The 22,073-nt window shown below is 41.6% G+C and overlaps 2 protein-coding genes across 10 annotated transcripts in view; one reads left to right on the top strand and one right to left on the bottom strand.

Annotated features, from left to right (window-relative positions):
• ACAD10 (acyl-CoA dehydrogenase family member 10) overlaps positions 1 to 14,531 on the bottom strand; it is a 95,198-nt gene extending 80,667 nt beyond the window's left edge. For 4 of the 6 annotated variants that reach the window (XM_029571674.1, XM_029571678.1, XM_029571677.1 and 1 more), the window contains exons 1-4: positions 14,419 to 14,531; positions 13,068 to 13,129; positions 3,453 to 3,636; positions 2,463 to 2,611 (exon numbers count right to left, since the gene is read on the bottom strand). In XM_029571674.1, coding sequence (XP_029427534.1) covers positions 2,463 to 2,611; positions 3,453 to 3,627 — 324 coding nt within the window. In that variant the 5' untranslated portion in view covers positions 3,628 to 3,636; positions 13,068 to 13,129; positions 14,419 to 14,531. Of the gene's footprint in view, positions 1 to 2,462; positions 2,612 to 3,452; positions 3,637 to 13,067; positions 13,130 to 14,305 lie in introns of all 6 variants that reach the window. The other 2 variants (XM_029571675.1, XM_029571676.1) reach the window with 2 other exon arrangements.
• Positions 14,486 to 22,073, top strand: part of BRAP (BRCA1 associated protein) — a 71,117-nt gene continuing 63,529 nt past the window's right edge. Inside the window, exons 1-3 of one of the 4 annotated variants that reach the window (XM_029571683.1) lie at positions 14,486 to 14,813; positions 19,025 to 19,186; positions 20,915 to 21,089. In XM_029571683.1, coding sequence (XP_029427543.1) covers positions 14,735 to 14,813; positions 19,025 to 19,186; positions 20,915 to 21,089 — 416 coding nt within the window. In that variant the 5' untranslated portion in view covers positions 14,486 to 14,734. Of the gene's footprint in view, positions 14,814 to 19,024; positions 19,187 to 20,282; positions 20,439 to 20,896; positions 21,090 to 22,073 lie in introns of those variants that run through there. The other 3 variants (XM_029571682.1, XM_029571680.1, XM_029571684.1) reach the window with 3 other exon arrangements.

The following is a 22,073-nucleotide window of genomic DNA, read 5'->3' as shown; positions in this document are numbered from 1 at the left end:
CCTTCCATTTCTTTGTCTTTGCTCCAGCCTTGTCCTTCTCCTTGTTATCCATGCTCGCACCAGCTCACCTCCCACGGTGTGTCTTGGGGCTCCTCTCTGATTTGTGCTGTGGTCCAAGGACTCACATCACCTGTTCCAGAAACGACTGCGCCGCCGCGCTCGTAACAGCCAATACTGCAGCATTCACCTTCGGCATTACAAAGAGCTCTAACTTTTACTCAGGTAAGGGCTAGAGCTTTGACATAGCTCAGCCCACCCGTAATCCCACGTCCGGAGAACTCCATTCCTGGTCCACCATCCTCTGCATGGACCTATGGTAAGGAAAGGCCAAGGGAGGACCATGAGTCCCATCCAGAACCGGGTCTGCCCCATCTAGGTCCGAATCCAGCTGAGGGAGCTTCAACCCAAGCTCCTCGAGGACCAGTGGAATTAAGGTGGCCAATTCCTCCCAACGAAACAAACGAAGAATCTTGGGATCGTCCCCGGACACTGGCATATCAGCCACATCGTCCACCGGATCTGTATCAGCAGCATCCGGGTCCACAACATCTGGGTCATCCGCCCTACGATCAGGGGCCGGAACCTCCTCCAAGAGGAGCCTTATATCCCCAAGTGTCTCCAAGGGCCCCCCCGGAATCCCTTGACCGACTGCGGTGGCCCCGGTAAATGCTGCACCCCGGGGACCAAAGTACCTCGTGACCGAACAGAGCCAGACCCAGCCGCCTGAATGGCTGGGGAGGGAGGAGGAGGGGCCATTCCCCCCAGCTGAAGGTCTGACCCTTCCTGCTGTGCCAAAAAAGCGTGGTGGAGCAGAATTCTGGGGAGAAATCACGGGGAGCAGATCCCATAGGCCAGGCACCTCCCCGACCGAGCTAACTCCACCGGCAGCGAGTCATCTAGTCATCCTACAGGGCCTGGGTGCACTGGGGAAAGCCACGGGGGGGGGGGGGGAGTCCTCCAGCCCCCCCCGAAAGCGCTGCCAAGTCTGCCGGGAAACCTAAAATGGCCGCCGTTGCTGTGCTGGCCGAGGCCAAAGGCCCAATGTGAGAAACCCCATCCTCAACAGCAACCATATGGGCAGCAGAAGGAGGCCCAACACGCCGGCGTTTCGTGGGGAGAGAGGAAAGAGAAGGCCCCTCACTATCTGAAACACACGCCGAGCAGAGAGAGAGAGACAGCTAAGGCGGCCAGGAACTGAATCACATGTGCAGCAGGCCCGACCGCAAACCATAGCATGCAGTTAACCACAGAGCCCAGCGAGACTGTCCCCCAAAAAATGCCGCCTCGATAGTGAAAACGCTGCCTGTAGAGCCCGGGAGAGACTTACCGCCCCGCTGCAGCTGTTTCCTGCTGAAACTGGTTTTTTTTTTTAAACTTTACAAAAATAACAGGGCATGTGCTCTGCTAAAGCTGAGGGGAGCTCTCCAACTTCAGCTCAGCCTGAAAGCTAGGAGAGAGAGCACTAAAAACAAAAAGCAGTTGCCCCGAGCTGAAAAGCCACCTAGGCGGCCCACCAGATTTGCACCTCACGAATGGGAGCCGGAGCAAACGTACAAAATGGTCACCGACCTCCAGCTCGTCCACCTCAACCATACAGGGAAGGGTTCCCCCAGGGGAACCCGACCCCTGGGAGAAATGCTCCTGAGAAAAAGAAATGGAAAAAGAAAAAAAGACTGAAAAATCAGCAGAAACTGCAGGTGAATGCACCAGCCACCATCTGCTGGAGACAGAGAAATACTGAGGAACTGCAGGTGGCACCAGTGCTTATCAGGCAGTGTCAGTTAAACGTTCTCTGTCTCCATCTGCTGGCACGGATGCATAAACCCAGGAGTCTAGAATGATCTGGGTGCCTACAGGGAATGGGCTATTACTTACGATACCCTTTAAAGTAGAATTATATTCTCAAGATGTTTGCCAGAATATATTTCTGGATGGTTACTCCTCACCATACTGATTGTTACTTGTCATTTCTATAGCGCTACTAGATGTACGCGGCACTGTACAGATACACATAAGAAAATGTCTCCACTCTGTGCAGCTTACAATCTAGAAAAGACACATATTAAATACAAATAAGTTTCAGGAAATTTGATTGTTACGGTGAACATGATTGGATCGAGAAGAGTAAGATCTGGAAAAGCCAGTGTTTAAGATTTAAAAGGTGAGTTTTTAGTTGGAACTTGAACATCAGAGGAAAGTACGATGTGCCAAGTCAGGTAGGCTGTTCCAGGCATACCGCTTTATCATTTTTAATAAAATGACAAACCCTGTGCCTTTCCCACTTCTCTTCAAAACAAATCAGCCACAGCAAAGCTGATGTGATAGTCTGCGTATATCAAAATCAAATTAGAAAAATAAAAAGCAAAACAAGAAATCTACAGCTATGCGACTGTTTATTCCACTGTGATAATGTGATTGGGACAGTGATGGGGAAATTGCTAACCAATAAATGTGCCGCTTACAATTTTAGAGCACTGCTTTCCAAACTCTTCTAAAAAGGCTGCGGCAGTTAGCTCCCCTCTCATGTACTTCAGCCAAGGCCTGCAGTTGCCTCCAGAGATGAGTGCTTGTCTGATGGTTCCAGGAGGAACGTGATTCTGTAACTCCCATTCTACAAAAATAAAGTTGAAAGGATAGAATGAGAAGCAACCTAGGGGGAATCGAGAAAATCTCTTGTGCAGCCACCTAACAGCATTCCTGGAAAACTACTTCTGTCATCAAGGTCTATCAGTTTTGCTGTAGTAGTTGGCAAGTTAAGCTGTCAAAGCAGAGCCTTCCCAAACCTGTCCTGGTGACCACACATGTAATGGGGGTTTTCAGGATATTCACAATAATCATACATGAGATAAATTTGCATACATTGGAGATATAATATATGCAAATTTATCTCATGCATATTCATTCTAGCTATCTTGAAATCCCCATAGGATGTGGGGTCACCAGGACAGGTTTGGGACCCCTAAATTACAGAATTCCTTACAGATACTTAAAATAAGCCCCAAAATCTGTAACCCGATTGGCTGATATGGAGCTTATATGTGTGTGTAAAGCATTGCTAGTGTTTTTTTTCTTTTTGTTATCTTTGGAAAATATTCTGCTGTAATATGGGTCTTTAAATGCAACATTTATTTTATAACTTTTGGGAAAAATCATCTGTTGCTTGAGGTTGGTTAAATCAAGCTGAGGTTTTAACTTTTGTTCATTTCAGAGCTGATTCAGGAAAGCGCTGCTTCAGATGGTGCAAGTGAAGTCTTTGCTAAATTCAGTTGCATCACAACTTTTTACATGAGAAATTCAGGACTGAGGGCACCGAGCATGCAATGTCGAATAAAGCAATGGTAGCCAAATGCAGGTCATGCTCTATAATTAGATCTCTTAACCTTCCAGTGAGAGATGGGGAGCTACAGAATTTAGTTTTAAAATAGTCAGTAAAAGTTCTTCATATTCCTCACCTACTGCCATTTTGTAAGGTGAAGGAAGAACCACACCTCCCATGTCAAAAATGACAGCTTTATACCCAGAAGCTGCAGAATGCCTCCATCGTACCAGACCCTGTTCGTGTTTCACGATTATGGACAGCCTAGTAAGCCGCAGATGAGGAACTTGAAAAATTCTGGCGATGTGCATCACTGGAAACTGTGGAAGAGAAAAATAAACAGCCTGAGGTCAACAGCAGAAAGCCCACTAAGCAGGTAAGATAACTGGATAAATGTACAAGGCTATTTTTATCCAAAAGCACTTCTCCAGCTACGAGTGTCACTGAATATCTGGATAAATCTACCTGTTCAAAATGTGTGTGGATAGATTTAGGAAAGATATTCGTGCGGATGGAGTTGTCCACAAGCAGCGCTGAAATATTGTGCTATTCTGCTAAGTTTAAAAAGCCGGCTCCTTCCTTATACAGCTAAATTTGTGCAGGTATTGATTTTACTGCACAGACTTAGGAGGGTAAAGGGGGGAATGGGTAAGATTCACCCAGCTAAAGCCTGGGTGAATATTTTGAATATGGACTTCAGTATACCCTTTATTTTTCAGACAAGTGATATATGGCTGTATATCAGCCATACAAATGGTTTGAATCAACCCTACCAACATAGTAGAAAAGGATCAATTGGTCCATCCAGTCTGCCCCGCAAGCTTCTTATCGCAGTATCTGCCACGTCGTGCAGGTTACCCCCATGTTTTTCTTAAGGGTAGCTGCTGCCATCCGTGCAGTTATCCCCAAGACTTATGATAACCCCAAAAGAATTTACTGCTAGCAACATTTTTACTGGGTGAGGAGCCTCCTTGAAAATTCAGGCAGTGCTGCTTGATGTGCTCTCCTTATGGACTTGGCCTTAAAAGCAGTGCTGTGCTTTTCCCCTTATGTCTGTGTATCAGTACCCCACACCGTAAAAGTAAGAGCCCTCGCTGGTTGTCTAAATCCAATTTCCCTTTTCCCCCTACTATTATTACTAATAATACTTATCAGGGAAGAGAGGAGTAAATATTTTTTAATGTCCAAGTTTAAATTCCATAAGAACAAGTTTTGCCTTGCTGGCTCACACCAAAGGTCCATCAAGGATGCCTCCTGTCCCCAGCAATGGCTAATCCAGGTCACAAGTACCCGGCAGGATCCCTTACATCCTTTCCCAAGTCTATATGGCTTATATTGGTTTATAGACTTTTTCTCCATGAACTCGCTTAAACCTCTTTTAAACCCAGGCATGATGCTAACTGCTTTCACCACATCCTCTGGCAACAGATTCCACAGTTTGTGTGACTGAAAAAAACCCCTTTCTCTAATTTGTTTTAAATGTGCTACCTATTATCTTCATGCGGTGTCCCCAGTCCTAGAACTATTTGAAAAAGTATATAACCATTCCCTGTACCTGTCCATGCCACTCAAGATTTTATAGACCTCTATCATATATCCTCTCAGTTTTCTCTTCTAAACCTGTCCTCATAGGGGAGCCGGTCCATTCCCTTTATCATTTTTGTCACTTTTCTCTGTACCTTTTCTAGTTCTGCTATATCTTTTTGGAGATGGGGGCGATCAGAACTGCGCACAATACTCAAGGTAATGTCTCAAAATGGATCGATACAGAGGTGATATGATATCCTCTGTTTTATTTTCAATTCCCTTCTGAATATTACTTAACATTCTATTTCAGGGGTGGCCAACTCCAGCCCTCAAAGAGCCACAAACAGGCCTGGTTTTCAGGATATCCACAATGAAAATGCATGAGATAGAGCTGCATGCATTGCCTCCATTGTATTGTATTGTAACTAGTTACCCGGCTAGAATCTAGCCAGATAAAGGCCGAATATAGCCGGGTAGGTCATTTAAACAGATGACTATTACATTATCTGTCTAAATGGCTTTAGAATATGGACCTCAGGGTGTATTTTACTGTTTCTTGGTAGAGTGTGACTGTTAGGTTTTGTCCTTTGTTTATTTACAGTATTTGTAAAATATTTTCTCCAAAGATAAGTACGCAAAAGCCACACAAATGTGTGATGGCATCCTATGGTGCCAGGATCGGGCATGCTCTCTGTCTCTGCTCAGAAACTTCAAGATGTCTACAATGAGCAAGTGCAGATGTACCCGCTCGACGGTCCTCCTCCTCAGAGTCTCTCGGTTTTTACTTGCTTGCATTAGTGTTCAAATCAGTATCAGCTTTTTTGGAAAAATTTTCAGCATTTCTGTCGAACAACTAAACTATCTCGTAAAGATGTCGAAAAAAAAATGTCGAGCGTAGATTTTCACAAGTTATGTCTGAGATGTCTGGGAAAAGACCATGACCCATCCAATTGTAAGTTTTATTTATTTATTTATTTAGCATTTTTATATACCAAAGTTCATGTAACAGGTTACAAATCACCTCGGTTTACATTATAACAATAACCGTTGCATAATAGTGCATTACATTGAACAGGAGTGAATCAAACTTGGATCAAGGGTTTAACATAAAGGCAAGAGGAGGAAAATTTAACTGGCGTGCCGGGTGCTAACATAGGAGTATAGCCAGTTGTCTAAGAGGAGACACTGGTAAGAGAAATTGAGGAGGAGCATTATTAACTTGTCTGTGAAGTGCGCGGCTTGTTAGTGAAGAAGGTGTACTATCGAAGGGACATGGTTTTGTGGCAAACCATGTCCCTTCAGGCAAGTGTTTATCAAGGGGTAAAGTTAAAATATGAAGTAAAATTACAAAGATTAAAAAAAACAAAACACTGTAGTTCATCTGCTGACCAAACCACTGCATCATTATTGACAAGAACAAAAAAATTACACGTCTGTAAAAATACCGATGAAAGCTCTTAAAGGGGCAAAGACAGAAAAATAAAAAACACCACCACCATAAGCGACGATCGTCGCATTTAAGTACTTTGAATGTGAAAACTACAAAAAAATAGAGCCATTTGGAGCAGTTTAAAGTTGCTTCTTTCAACTCAGTATCACCAGTGCCACAACTTCCTAATGCAGAAAGAATTCCGTTGGACTCTAATAAAGCTACTGCTACAATGTGGAAACCGACTGGCACTGATGCATTGGTGAAGATGTCCTTCGATCCCGGAACACCGGCACCTAAGACTGTCGATGCAACGCTGTTGGCGCCGATGCACTGGAGCCTAAGTCCCCAGTCTATTGGTGCCATAATAGTGGCGCTGCTGCGTACAGATACGAAGGAATCAAACTAAATTATTCAAATAGATGAGGATACAGATGTACTGATAAAGGCTAAAACAAGCACACAATCTTAAAAAAGGCTACAAAGAAGAGAAAACATCAGCAAACCCTGACTGACTCAATTTCAGAGAGCTCTGAATGAAAGGCAACTGCTATCAGAAGAGTCACGCGACAAAAACAAAGCAGAATTGGACTCAGAGGGAGGCATTTTGCTTCCACGTTCAAAATCACTTCATAGTCACACCTTTGTCAGGCTGCAGTTTGTTAAAAATTGTAAGGTAAGTCCATCTAAAGCGAAAGAACAAAAACAATCTGCAAACAAACTGAAAAAACAACCTACTGCCTTATTCAGATTCAGAAGCAGGTCAGCATTCAGACACTTCTTCAGCAAGATCAATAATCATCAAACCATTCCCAGTCTTTGTTAGATTCTTTGGCATGCCCAGAAACAAGGGATTCACTGGAATTACCATTGACCTTTGTCTCCCCAGGAAGACAGCATTTATCAGTCTTTTGGAAAAGAATGGCAAACTCAAATGATTTTTCATTGGATGACAAAGAAACGCCTATAACCCAAACAGGGCTATACCTATGTTAGACGTTTTCCTAACAGTTCAGGACACAAGATGAACTTCATTGCAGTAATAGTACTAGTATCAACCCGCTATATCTGTTCCCATAAACTGATGCTCGCAACTACAAGGGAAACAGTCTGATTAATAATAGGATATGTTGGGGATACTTTAAAGATGTTTATTATACATCTTAATACAAAATATTAAAGTGGGAATAACTAGTATGTTGCCATCGGAGTGGTAAAATCAACATGCAGATGGTATTATAAACTTTCTGGATAAGATGTTTTTTAACAATACTGCTATAGAGGATCATTTGATATGAGGCAAGCGGAAAGGTTGACTCGCGGTTCCCAAATGTAAAGACAGAATCAAAAAGGCCTTTTGATTGATGGATCTACAATTTTGTTAATGCTTGCTGGGTAATCGGTTATTCATGTTGAGCACTTTTGGAAACCAGCTGTGGGGTTGTCAACAACCTATTTGGATTATAGCGACTGACATTGGTATGATCATGATAAAAGACAATTGACGCATCTGGACTGGGATTTGTTTTTTCTGAGTAATAAAAGTATACATATCAGATCTGAAGACGGTATTTTAATGAGAGGGAATCGTCAATTTTTAAATTTGTTTAAAATTTGTTAAAGAATTTGGAAAGTTTTGAGATATGTGAATTTTCTGCCTTAGATGTTTTGTAAAGTGGTTAGTGTCAGTATGAATATTAAGCACTTTAATTTTTTCTGTTAACATGTATAATAATAATAACAATTTGTAAAGTATCCCCAACATATGCTTTTATTACTCAAACTATTTGCCTTGTAGTTGCGAGCACAAAATGGTCTTCACCAAACACAGAAACTCCGGCACCTAAAAACCTATCAAAAAATGCAGGGGGCTTTCAGAGGTACAACTTCCACATGACTCCCTAATTGTGGAATCGGGAACGAAAAGAGCTTGAAAATCAAAACTTTACTCACATACCCCACCTGGAAAAGATGCTAGACTTCTAGCCACCACTGGTAAAAAAGTATTCCAAGCAGCCATCCTCCAGTCCCATATAGAAGCCTACCAAATTCAAATTCAAATGGTGCAGTTTATGTATAATACAATCCAATGTCTAAAATAGTGTAACAAGCACATTCCGATGATAAAAAAAATCTGCATTATCAGCAGCTTTTCAAAAATGCAGATGATTGTACCAAACAAATTACTAGGACCACCTTTGATGTGGCATCCCAAACATCTGCAGCGGCTATAGCCGCCAAAAGATTAGCCTGGCTCAAGGTGTCGAACATTAGGGAGGACATCCTTGACCAACTGGCAGAAACACCTTGTAAGGGACATCATCTCTTTGGTGAAAAAGTAGAGGAAATGGTCAAAGTCATTAAGAAACAGAACACAGCACTTCAGCCAGGGTCCACTATAGCTCCAGGGAAGCACTATCATGGAAGGCGACAGAACACCTACCTGTACAAAAAGCCATTTTACCAATCTAATTATAAACATAGATACCAACTGTACAATTATTATTGGCAAAAGCAACAGACTTATCAATCGCAACAACAGCATAATCACCCTCAACAAAGGTCTCAGAGAAATAGGACTCCCAACCACAGTCAGTGAAGACAACCCCAATCTGGCCAGCAACATACACAGCCCAGCTTTTGACCATCTCATAAAACAAGACAGTAAATTCCACATCCAAACAGGAGCAGGAATCCAACAATTCTATCACAACTGGGAATACATTACCACTGACTGATGGACTTACAAATCATAAAGGGGCGGATTTTAAAACGAGCGTGAATAGCCTACTTTTGTTTGCGCTCCAGGCACAAACAAAAGTACGCTGGATTTTAGTAGATACGCGCGGAGCCGCGCGTATCCGCTAAAATCCTGGATTGGCGCGCGCAAGGCTATCGATTTCGTATAGCCGGCGCGCGCCGAGCCGCGCAGCCTACCCCCTCACTACAAACTATAATGCCCCTTCTACAGCAAAACAACTGGCTAACAACAATCAATTTAAAAGATGCATATACTCACATCCCAGTCAGAAAGATTCACAGAAAACATTGCATTCTCCTTTCAGAACAGCCATTACCAATACAAGGTATTTCCATTCGGACTAGTATTAGCTCCTAGGATATTCACAAATGTTTTAGCTATGGTAGCAGCCCATGAGAAGAAGGGGCATTATGATATTCCCATATCTGGACGATTGGCTAATAGCAGCTCTCACAAGGATGGAGTCGATACAACATATCACCATGGCTGTGAAATTCTAGAATCACAGGGGTCGGTGATCAACTTCTAAAAATTGAGCCTCACATCAATGCAAAAATTGGAATTCATGGGGGCTATCCTCAACACGAAGAGCATGTAAGCCTATTTAACTACACAAAGACAGAAAATCTAAAATTCTTGATCAACACGATCAAAAATAAGAAGCAAGTACAAGCATGTACTCTATTAAAACTGGTTGGTCACATGGCCTCGACGGTACATATGGTTCCCAATGTCAAACTAAAACTGCAGCAAGCTCAATGGCACCTCAAGACACACTGGAACCAGTCACAGCAGTTATTACGCACACCAATACCAATAACTCCATTCCTCCTCCTCTTTGAAGTGGTGTTCACATGTGCAAAATTTACTATATGGAAAAATGATACATTGGCGGGAACTCTGGCTCACTATAAATATGGATACACTTTCTTAGCCTGGGGAGTGCTTCTCGGCGACAAGATCACTCAAGGTCGTTGGGCCCCTCAATTAAAAAATGCACATATGAACTTATTAGAAATGTTAGCAGATACCATCTGCAGCTTGTCTTAAATGTTCTGATCCCTCTGCCACCCTGATCCATTGCTTGTGGAAATGCTCGGCTATCCAGGCTTTCTGGGAATCTATTCGTGCATATCTCTCTACTATCTTCCGGACGGAAGTTCGCTGGTCCTGCTCACTCTGCCTGCTAAATAATGATATTGGAGACCATAGTTTGAACATAGACAATCTCTTTTTTATAGCTAAGGAATGCCTCATCGCCAAAAAATGCATATTACTTAAATGGCTGGACATGGATCCTCCCACTAAAGAAATGTGGACTCTCTGGTTGACTGAATTATACCAATTTGAATATGGCTCAATGTACAAACGCTTTTCCTTTCGCAAAAAACAAGCCTTCTGGGAAATTTGGGCCTGTTATTACGAGACGCTATCTCCTACAGTACGGCATTCTGCCCCACTGGATAGTCAGTAGCGGTGTTGTAGAATTGCTTCTGGAGATCTCTATACATGAGCCCTAACCTGCTGACATGTATATGCCTTACCTGAGTGTGCTAGATTTAACCATACGCTTCTTTTATCTTCCATAATTGGACATTGGGGGCTCTCTACTGGGCAACGAGGGGGGGGGGGATGGGAAGTTCTATTATTTGTAACCTGTTATATTGTGGAAAAAGGTTGGGGGGGACTCGCAATGTACTTGGTGTTCTATCTCTTACTTGTTACAACGTTGTTTTATGCTAGTCTCCCAATAAAAAATATGTTGAAAAAAAAAAAAGAAATGTTAGCAGTTTACAACTCTCAAAGCATTCCAAGCATACACAGAGGGAAAGAACATACAGATCCAGACAGACAACCAAATAACCATGTTCTACCTCAACAAGCAGAGTGGGACAGGTTTGTACAGTCTTTGCAAACAGGCAATCATAATCTGAGACTGAGCAATTCAATGGTGGGTTCAACTATCAGCAATATATTTCCCAGGAAAAGAGAACTGTCATGCAGACCAACTGAGTCATCAATTACATCCATATGAGTGGTCTCTTGACAATCAAACTCTAAGTAAAATCTTTTTGTCTTGGGGATACCCAAAATAGATATTTTTGCAGTCCCATTCAATCACAAACTACCAACATTTTGTTCAAGAAGACACTCGAGAAATTCTGTTGCAAGACATGCCTTCCAGATTTCATGGAATCAACGATTCACATATGTGTACTTGTCCATTCCACTAATTTCGAAGACACTACTAAAACAGGAAAGACAAAGGAAAAATGATGATCACCCCATATTGATTGATACAGCCATGGTTCCCCTGGCTAAAATGCCTAGCAATACAGCCACCAATTCGATTACAGATCATATCAAATTTGATAACGCACTTCAAAAGAAAGCTATGTCATCCCAACCTGAAGTCTCTGGACTTGACAGCATGGAATTACGACTCTACCTTCACTTGAACCTTCCTCAAAATATCACAGAAGTCCTACAAGCATCAAGAAAGCCATCCACAAGGAAGACATATGCCTATAAGTGGAAGAGATTTGCTATTTGATGTGTTAAAAATTAAATTATCCCTCATAGCTGTTTAGTAACAGACCTGCTACAGTATCTCTACATATTTCACACCAAGGCCTAAAGAGTACCGCAATTCAAGTTCATTTAAGCACAATAGCTACATACCTCAACAGTGCTGATCTCTTGCAAAACTATGATTCAAAAGTTTATGAAAGATTTACACAATCTTGTACCTTCAGTACGTCAACCGCAACCAGAATGGGACTTGCACTAGTTCTGAACAAGTTAACAGACACGCCATTCGAACCAATGACAGAGGCGACAAGGCAATACCTATCTTGGAAAGTATGCTTCTTGGTAGCTGTAACAACAGAAGGGAAAGCGAACTGCAAGCTCTACTAGTAAACAAACCATTTCTTAACTTTCACGATGATTGAGTTAACCTAAAAACTCATCCAAAATTCATGCCTAAGATGGTTTCTGATTTCCACTTAAACCAGATCATTCAACTATCAACTTTCTACCCGAAACCACACAAAACTAAAAAGAAGCAAAAATTTCATACCTTGGATGGCAGAAGAGCACTACTGTATTACATCACTCGGACAAAATCATTCCGAAGATCTAATCAACTTGTCCCTTTATACGGAGAAGCCAAAAAAGGCCACATTATCAATAAACAAACAATATCTAGATGGTTATCTCAGTGCATCCAGTATTGCTACACTGCTCAGGGCCTGCCAGTTATAGGACATGTGAAAACTCATCAAGTAAGCGCAGTTGCAACATCAAAAGCCTTCCAAAGTAATATACCAATAGCAGACATACTGCAAGCAGCAACTTGGTCCACAAAACATATCGTCATGAAACACTACTGTCTGGAGAAATGCTTAGTTATGGAGATACAGCTTTTGCAAAATCAATCCTACAGACAGTAGATATAAATTAGATAACCTATTCTTGGCTTTCCTCCAAAAAGAAAAACAAAACAGGTTGAAAAAAAGGAAAAAAAAAAAAAAAAAGAGGATAACGAAATATACAAAATAAGCAGTCCTGGCTAGGAAGTCCCACTTGTGTGCCTGTGTTTGCATGCTTGTACACAGAGAAAGCTAAGTGGCTTACCTGAAAAAGGTGTTCTCTGTGGCCAGCAACACAAACAGCACACAAACCCTCCCTCCTCCCCGGAAAGCACTACTAGAGGACAAAACTGAGAGGCTCTGAGGGGAGGCCCATTGAGCAAGAACACCCTCACATACTCATTGCAAACATCTCAAAGTTTCTGAAAGGAGACAGACAGCATGCCCAATCCAGGCGCCATAGGATAACATCACCTACTTGTGTGGCTTTTTGTGTTGCTGTCCATGAAGAACACCTGTTTCAGTTATAACAATAACACACTCAAAGCAAGCAACAATCAGCAGTGGAAACAATCAGCAGTGGAAACGATAGTTAGTGGTGATAAAAAAAACCAAAACATATAATATAGGTAGCACAAACAAAATAAATTAAAGTCCTACCTCAGTGGGGTTCAGCAATGCTTTCTGTTACCAGTATTTTGGTCTATTTCTTGTCTTTATTGCTGTTGGCATGAGGAATGAGAATTTTAATAACTCTCACTTTTAGCATTTGTCTTAGCAGTAGGTTAAGAACATACAAAATGTAATACTGGATCAGACCAAAATTCAAGTCCAGCATCCTGTCCCTCCTGGGTCATGAGTACCCGGCAGGTTTTGGTTCCATTGTTCCTACGGAGTATTTCTGGTGGGTGAGTGGGGAAATGGAATGAGAGAGAGCAAGTGAGTGTGAGAGAGGACAAGCAGGGCTGGTGTGTCCCAATAGGAGAAATAAGTGGTCGCCTAGGTTACCAGCCATTAGGGGATGGCAAAGAGCAGCCACTCACAGTCAAGAGGAGTAGAGACTTGGCGGGTCACTAGTGGCACCTCTATTTGTGTGTGTACTCGAGAGAGCAATGGTGTTAGTGAGAGGGAGGTAACCTGTGTAAAGGTGGGTGCATGAATAAGTAACCTAAGTGTGTGTAAGAGAGGGAGCCTATCTGAGTGAATGAGGTAGAGGTCGGAGCTGGGGCCTGGACTGGAGGGGGGGCAGGCGCAAGGCAGAAGGTTCACCTAATACCCTTGCACCTGTGCTGAGGACCTGATTTAGTAAGGTTTTTCTCCTATTCTGTGTCTATGAGAAAAATGTTTAGTAGATGAGGTCCTTAGTTCTTGAAAGTTGGTCTTAAGCAGAAAAGAAAAATACAGGCACTGTCCTAACATGCAAAACCTATGCTTTTGTCACATTCAGAAAGTGAGCACTTAGATGTAAAACAAAAACGAGATAATTTTAATAATCATCAAATTTTTCTTGGAATAATTATCAAATTAAAGTTTGTTTTTTCTGTAATGCATTGGGGTGCGAATGGGGTACATGCTGAGAGGCTTGGCAGGGATGCCACCTGACTGTTTACCCATCCAGTACTCCCAGGGGATGGGGCAAAGTCTGCTGAAGGAAGACGTGCGGACTACTAGTTAGGGGACGTCTGGGTTGCAGCGCCCTCTGGACCTTACACGAGTCACTTTCTCTCTCCGGCCTCACCTCACATTATTAACCTCTCTCCCTTTTAGATGAATATCATGCAGTCCTGTAAGCTGCGACCCAGCCTGCTTCTCTCCCCTCCCTCCCTCCCACACACCCGAGAGATGGCTGCACTTTCACCATGGATTGGGAAGAGGAAGGGATAGGAGAAGTAACTAACACATATAGCTCATCACGATGCCGCTTAATATCGAGGGACCGTGAGCGCGACCAACACAGCCACATCTTTCCTCCCTACCGCTCACGCAGAGGGAGAGAGAGAGAGGTTTATACCAGTCTGAGAGCTGTCTACGGGCTCCTGTCTCGGCTGCTGCGTCAGCAGGTCACGTGACGCCCACGCTGGTGACGCGAGAGGTCACGCCGGGGCCGGAAGTAAGGCGTGAGGGACGCCGATATTACAGGAATAAGAATGTTAATGCTAATAGTAAAAGAGTAAGAGAGGGCGGAGGCATTGAACGGTTTTGCTTTCTCGTTTCGCCGAGGAGAATGTGACCGGACGCTGCTTTCGTCCTCTCCGCAGCCTCCCTTTTCTTCCCCCTCCAGTGCCCGGTTTTTCCCGTGTGGCGAGGCCCTGGAGACCGTGTGACATATGAGTGTTTCACTGGTTGTGGTTCGGTTGGAGCTCGCGGAGCGCTCCCCCGTCCCCGAGAGCTTCCAGTACAGTGCAGGTGAGGCGGGGAGAGTACAGAGAATTATAGAATAATAATAATAATAATAATAATCTGGTTCTTAACAGCCGTCACAGGAAATCTCCTCCCCGATACTGCTGGACTAATCTTTTTTTGGCTTTTGCTGCTTCTTTGTACTAAGCCTTCTCAGAGGGCCAGGGTTTGAAAGTTTGGCCTAGAGTTGGGAGTAATTAAATGGGGGACTACTGCCTTATGACTAGTTTGGGGGTTGGGGCAGTATCTTTACAAGCACCAGGTCAGTGATACATACTGTAAGCAGAGCAGCCCAGTTTTAAAGGAAGTATGGGATCAGCAGAATACTTAATTCTTCTCAGCCATAGCTTTGCTGTTTTAACTCAGATTTTGTATGTATTGTCTGTCCATCTTGACTGTAAGATCCAAGGAGAAGGGGCTGTCCACTATATGTCTATACAGCACTGTGTACATCTGGTATGTTTTACAAATTATCATGATCATTTAATGTCACGTTTTTATTATAATTATGATTCGTATTGAAGTACAAGGGCATGCAATAGAACTGGTTACTCTCTGATGAAGAAGTTTAGTGTACAAAATAGAAATGGTTTTATGTTTGTGTAACGACATAAATATATATGTACTTATATGGTCTACTTTGTAATGCAACATGGATACTTTTCACTTAAGACTAATGTGTTTAGTTGCATTTCAGCTTCTACTACTAGTGTTGGGATCTGTCTAGTCATTCTTAGGTTTCTATCCTGCAATTTTCCCTACAGAGCTCAAAGTAGCCTACATTTCATAGAAACATAGAAATGATGGCTGAAAAGGGCCAATGGTCCAACCAGTCTGCTGAACAAGCTTCCTATGGTAGTATTTGCTGCACCATGCAAGTTACCCCCATGTATCAGTCAATGCTGCTTGACATGCATTGCTTATGGACTTAGCTGTAGAAGTAGTCCTGATTTTTTTCCTCAATGTCTGCGCATCATACCCCAGATTGTGTAAAAAAAAAAAAAAAAAAAGTAATGGTTCATGTTGGTTGTCTCTGAATCCAAATTCCTTTTCCCCTCCAGCCTCACCCCCCCCCCCCCCCACAATCAAAGCAGAGAGTGAAGCTGCAGTTGCATCAGAAGCACCAAGGATTATTGATTAAGGGTAGTAATCCCATGCCTTCTGTTAAGGGTAGTAACTGCTGCTCTGTGCAGGTTACAATAACAGTCTGAGCCCTCATTGGTTGCTGTCTGAATCTAATTCCCCTTTTCCTTCCTGCCATTGAAGCAGTATGGTATAAGATTTTATAAAATAATTATTAAATACCATGTGGGTTAGTATATAGTAGTTTGTTCCCTGTTCGTACCTGGATCAGTCCAGACTCCTGGGCTTTGCCTGAATAAAAGGAAATATATTTTGAAGATGAGAAGAAATAAAGTGTGAAATATCAGATTTATATTGGAAGAGAGTCCTTGAAAGAGATTGGGAACAGAAGGAATTATATTTGGAAGATAAAGAGGAAAAATAAGTATGATATCGTTAGGATTTATAGTGGTGATAAGTTCCTGAAAGAGATGTTGCTCTTTGGTTACATATGGGAACATTATAACATTTAGGGAAAATATAATCTATTAAATTTTTCATTAATCTTGTCAGTTATTTTAGATAATATTTTGTAGGTATTTAGGGATGAAGAAGTGTATGATAGTTGTATGAATGAGCATGAGTATTGATGAATTTTTAGGCCATTTTATTTATTTATGGTTCAGTGATAATTGCATGTTACATTACATGTGTATAGATAAGTTTGTTCCCTCTGATGCAGGGCAGACCGAAACATCAGCTGATGTCAGGGTTTGTTTGATTGTTTTGAGACATTGCTGCATGCATTAGGCTATATTACAGGGGACAGTTCTTTGTTAATTTTGCACAATGCATTTTTTAATTGCATAACAAAAATTTACAAAAAGTTACTTTACTTTATTCTCTTCTTTCATTTTTCTTCTGGGGTGGATGAATGAGTAGACAGCAACCACCTTGGGGGTGGTCTTACACTGGCTTCCTGGCTTGCTGACACCCCTTTGTTAACATACGGGCCGATAACAGTAAAATGCGCGGGAAAGCTGGTGAGCGCCCGCTCTCCTGTCGTGCACCCAGGCCACTCTCTCCTGGGCACGCGATTCAGTAAGCAAGAGCATGCAAATGAGGTGCTATGGACACTAGCGCGTCCCTAGTACCTCCTTATTGACAGAAGCGGCGGCTGTCAGCGGGTTTGACAGCCGACGCTTAATTTTACCGGCGTCTGTTTGTTTGTTTATTTATTTTTAGATTTTTATATACCGGTGTTCCTGTATGAAATACAAATCACATCGGTTTACATTGAAACTGAACATAAATTTTTGCCAATAGGCATTACATAGAACAAGGTTGTGGAACTTGGAAGAGGGTAAACTAGATCAAAATAAACATTGTAATGTAAACAATTTGTCTAACAAATCTCAGAGAGCAGTATAAATAAAAACAAAAGCAAAAAAGCAAAACAGTAGTCTGTTGTCGAACCTGCTGACAGCCACGGTTTTGGAAAACGGATGCCGGCAAAATTGAGCATCCGTCTTCCAACCCGTGGGCAGAATTTTTAAATCGTTTTTTATTTTTGGGGCTTCCAACTTAATATCGGAGGGTGTACAGAAAAGCAGTTTTTTCTGCTTCTCTGTACATTTTCCCAGTGCTGGCTGAAATTAACTCCTGCCTTTGGCAGGCATTCATTTCTGAAAGTAAAATGTGCGGCTTGGTTGCACATTTTACTTTCTGTATCGCGTGGGACTAACTAATAGGCTCATCAACATGCATTTGCATGTTGCGGGCGCTATTTGTTTCGGGGGGGGGGGGGGGGGGGGTTGGCCGCGTGTTTTCCACACGCTATTACCCCTTACTGTATAAGGGGTAAAAATAGTGCGTGGAAAACACGCATCCAAATGAGGGCTAACAGTGCGCTCGGCCCGCTACTTTGAAGAAATACATTGGAAGTTTTCAAAATTTGCGCTTTGTGAATTATTATTGTTTATCCTGATGGGCATCTCCCCAACATATCCTTCAATAAACACCGAAACAAAGAATTCATTTAGTCTTTTTGCTATGGCCTTGTCATCTCTAAGTGCCCCTTTAACTCCTCAATCATCTAATGATCCAAGTGACTTCCTCACAGACTTCCTGTTTTGGAAATATATTTAAAAATGTTTTTAGAATGAGTTTTTGCCTCTACAGCCAGCTTCTTTTCAAATTCTTCTTGTCTGCCTTATCAGTGTTTTACATCTAACTTGCCAATGCTTATGCTTTTTCCTATTTTCTTCTGTTGGATCCTTTTTCCAATTTTTTAAAGTTCTTTTGGCTAAAATAGCCTCTTTCACCTCGCCTTTTAACCATATTGGCAGTCATTTGGCCTTCCTTCTACTTTTTCTAATGCATAGCATATATCTAGTCTCAGGTTGGGTAATAAGCTTGTCTTAGATGGTATTCTCCTCATATGAGGTAAAAGCAGTAGATGCTGGCACAGCATTGCACTGGCCTCGGACATCATTTCTGCGCATTCAAATCATAACTTCCATCACAATATATTTTATTTCGGTTTTTGTTTTTGTTTTCAGTCAATTGATCTATAGAAATGGGTGGCAGCAAGGATGCAGAATGGTAACATAGTGGGTCAAGGCATCAATTCTTAGCAAATTACAAAAACAATATGAAAGACTGTGTAGCAAGGCATTCAGTACAGTTTCCTATGCATTCCTTGTTTTTGACCTCATAGTGTGAGGGAACACATGGTGCTATTTGAGATAAGCTGTAATGAAAATTTGGCACAAAAAAGTTTTAAAAATTATAGCTTTCGTATTTTGTGATATAGTATTTCTTGCTGCAGCTGCTTAAAAAATACATTCATACTATCAAATGGTTGTGTATCACATTTTTTAGATTTGATAGTATAGATGTATTTCCAGTCTTTAAAATTGGTTTTTTTTCTTAGTTTCCTTTTATATAACTTAAACTTGCAAATATGACATCAGAATAGAAAGTATAGCCAAACACTTGAGAACTGCATTAGTTCCATAGTCAAAGTCGCAAAATACATCACTGAATCTACAAGGGCAGAGGAATAATACTCCTGTTCACTTTAGACTTCCATTTTTTGTTCCTGCTTTCGAGTGTAGCTTTGCAGCTTGTTAACCATTCTTGCTTCCATCTAGCCACAGATATGTCTGATGAGGAGATCAAAGAGAAGACACTGGGATCGGCTTCAGCACGCTTGGAAGGAAAGGCACCCGTGGAAAAGGCAGCACTTTTACATCAGCATATTGGGCGCAGAGAGATGACGGATGTGATCATTGAAACTATAAGCTCCAAACCAAGTATGTCTGTGTACCTGGAATCTCTGTGTAACATGGGGTCTGATTTATGAGAGAGTTTCTCCACGGCCTCAGAAGAGTGAGAAACCCATAATCTGACATTTATCTGTCATGTTTAACTGCCTTTGGAATGCCATGGGCACTCAGTACTGGTTGTGATGGTCACATGCCCCATGTTTTAAACCAATCAACAACTCCAGTCTTTCAAATAAAATAACATAAATCCTTATTCATGAGAACACAAGCCATCATTTATACAGGAATGTGTGGTTCAGAGGCCTGACAATCCTTGTATGACTAGGACTATGTAAATGGCAGTTTCAGCTAAAATCTACCTTGACTTCAGCCCTACCTTTTCTGTACACATTAGTTCATTCATACTTTAGAAGAATATGTATGCTGGAGGCTGACTACATAAACCTTATACATATGTCTTACTCGAGCATTTACCATATACATAGTAACATAATGTATAGCCTGTCCAGTTGTCTTCCTCTCTGGTTCTCTGCCATTTTGGGTAGATGAGCATATAAATTCCTGAATTTCACCATCCCCTCTTGTCTATTAGGAAATGTAATGTGGAAAAACATGATGCTTAGCTGAAATTGCTAATTACATAAAGTAATATTCATGCCTATACAAAGCACAGCTTACATATTTTTATTATGTCTGGGTAGATGATATTTCTGCACTGACAAACCTGTCCAGCTTCTGTTGATTATATGTGAACCATATCTGTTGAGCATAGTTAACTTAGATGCAACATTGTAGTCTAGGTAGATTTACTAAATTGGTTCTTCAGTTTCATCTAAAGCAGTCTGGAATCTTAGATCAAAACATTTTGAAGGATTGCTTCTTATCATGTCAGAAAAATCTGTATGATATCATTTTTAGGTCCTATTTAACTTATGTTTAGCATATACCTCTTAAAAAGCATTCAAACATATTTTGGGAGCTGGGAAGTGGTGGATATGTTGTACTGTACATTTCTGGCTTCATTAAAAGATTCATCAAGGGGGCTGGCTCAGTGGCAGCGCTAAGCACTACTATGCAAAAAGTCATTGATTTGATGACCGAGTTGGGTCTTTTCATACCCCAGGGGAGTGACTGGGGATACTTCGGAGGAAGCATTCACAGCCCCAGGGGAGGAGAATCATTCTAATCACTCAAGAGTAACACCTAGTTGCTGAAGGAGCCGTGGTGCGTGACATCACATGCACACTGAGAGAATGTTTCAGACTCCATTCCTTGGGAGGTAACTTGTGATTCCGTTGCAGATGTCACAGCTCTCAGGGGATCATGGCATTACAGAAATCCTGTTTCAAAGCATATTTAAAAGTTACATTTTTAAGTGATGTGGGATAAGTTATTGCTTTCATTTTAGGAGGAAGAGAGTTGGGTTACACCTATGAAATTGTATATGTACTATGCTTGTATTTCTGTGTATCTTTAGGAGAATTATTCTGGATTAAGGCTGATGCTATGGAAGGTATTATGGCTGAGGTTGAGTGGGATTATATGTTTGGAGCGTGTGAGAGATTTGTTTACTTAGATTTATAAGCTCCCTGAGGTACATTAAGACAATATGGATCCACTTGTAAATACTGGGACTTGTTCTCACTCTTTTGGTATATACATTTTGATTGAAATAAAACTTTTTAAAAGTTTACAATTTGCAGATGATAATGGAAAGATTTTGTGGTTAATCTGCAGTGAATGACAAATTTTTAGAGCTCCCGGAAGCAGCTTCTACTTCTGACAAAAGTAGTAATGAAGACCAAAGTAACCAGCGAATGGAAACCGTTCCAGATTCCCCATCTAAACAGTTGCCAGACCAGATCTCATTCTTCAGTGGCAATCCATCCGTTGAAATTGTTCATGGCATAATGCATTTGTACAAAACAAAGTAAGGACATGACACACGTTTTTGTATAATGTAAGACATTAGATGAAATGGATTTAAGTAAATAATTTTGTATTTATATTCTGCCCTTCATGACATTTCAAACCAGATTTCATTCAGGTACTGCAGGTATTTCCCTATCTCCAGAGGGCTTACAATCTAAGGCTTTTCTCCCATTTTGTGCTTATGGGAAAAATGCTTAGAAAATGAGACCCTAAGTTTGTACCTGATGCAAGGGAGTGTGAAGTAACTTGCTTAAGGTCACAAGGAGTGTCTGTGGGATATGAACTCTGGCTTGTAGCCTGCTGCTCTAACCACAAGGCTGCTCTACCTAAGTAGGAGTGTTGTTTGGAAGAGACCAGTTGTTAGGTCGGAGATCCTCCGGTTATAAACATGCTGCCCCTTTTTCATCTGGGTTTCTTACAGACATGGAAAAACTATCTGATGGGTTTGGTTCTTAATGGGAGAACAATGCAATTTCCAGTACTCTTTCATGCCAATGCTTCATGTTTTCTGCTTGACAAAACATCACTGGCTGCTGCCCTAATAGCTTAGAATTGTCTAGAAGTGTAGTGCAGTACTGACAGGCACTGATAATAGGCAGGGACTTCTGAAATGCAGAAGGTTTAATGGAAGCTCACAGACCTAGTCTAGCTCACACTGGAATTTATGGATCTCAGTGTAAAAATGGAAAGGTCCTAAATTTGAGCAGAATTCATAAAAACAACCTAACTGCAGGCACAGTTGCATTCATATATTTTACATGTAACATTTCCTTTCAGAAAAATCCACATTCTTAACCCTGGAAATTCATAGACAGTAGCACATGTTTGCTTCATGCCAGCGTACCATGAATGGAAGTTGGCGAAAGCAAACAAATATTTTTTGACTGGTCAAAGGGCTGTAGAACATTTTGGGCTAGATGTTACTAAACTTTTTCCCTATAGACGCAAAATAGGAAAACCCCTGTAATGCATCCGGCCCAAG

Source organism: Rhinatrema bivittatum, chromosome 11, assembly GCF_901001135.1.
Source record: "Rhinatrema bivittatum chromosome 11, aRhiBiv1.1, whole genome shotgun sequence".
NCBI classification, from domain to species: Eukaryota; Metazoa; Chordata; class Amphibia; order Gymnophiona; family Rhinatrematidae; genus Rhinatrema; species Rhinatrema bivittatum.
Note: the sequence above shows the minus strand (reverse complement) of the source record. Positions and strands in the feature narration are given on the sequence as shown.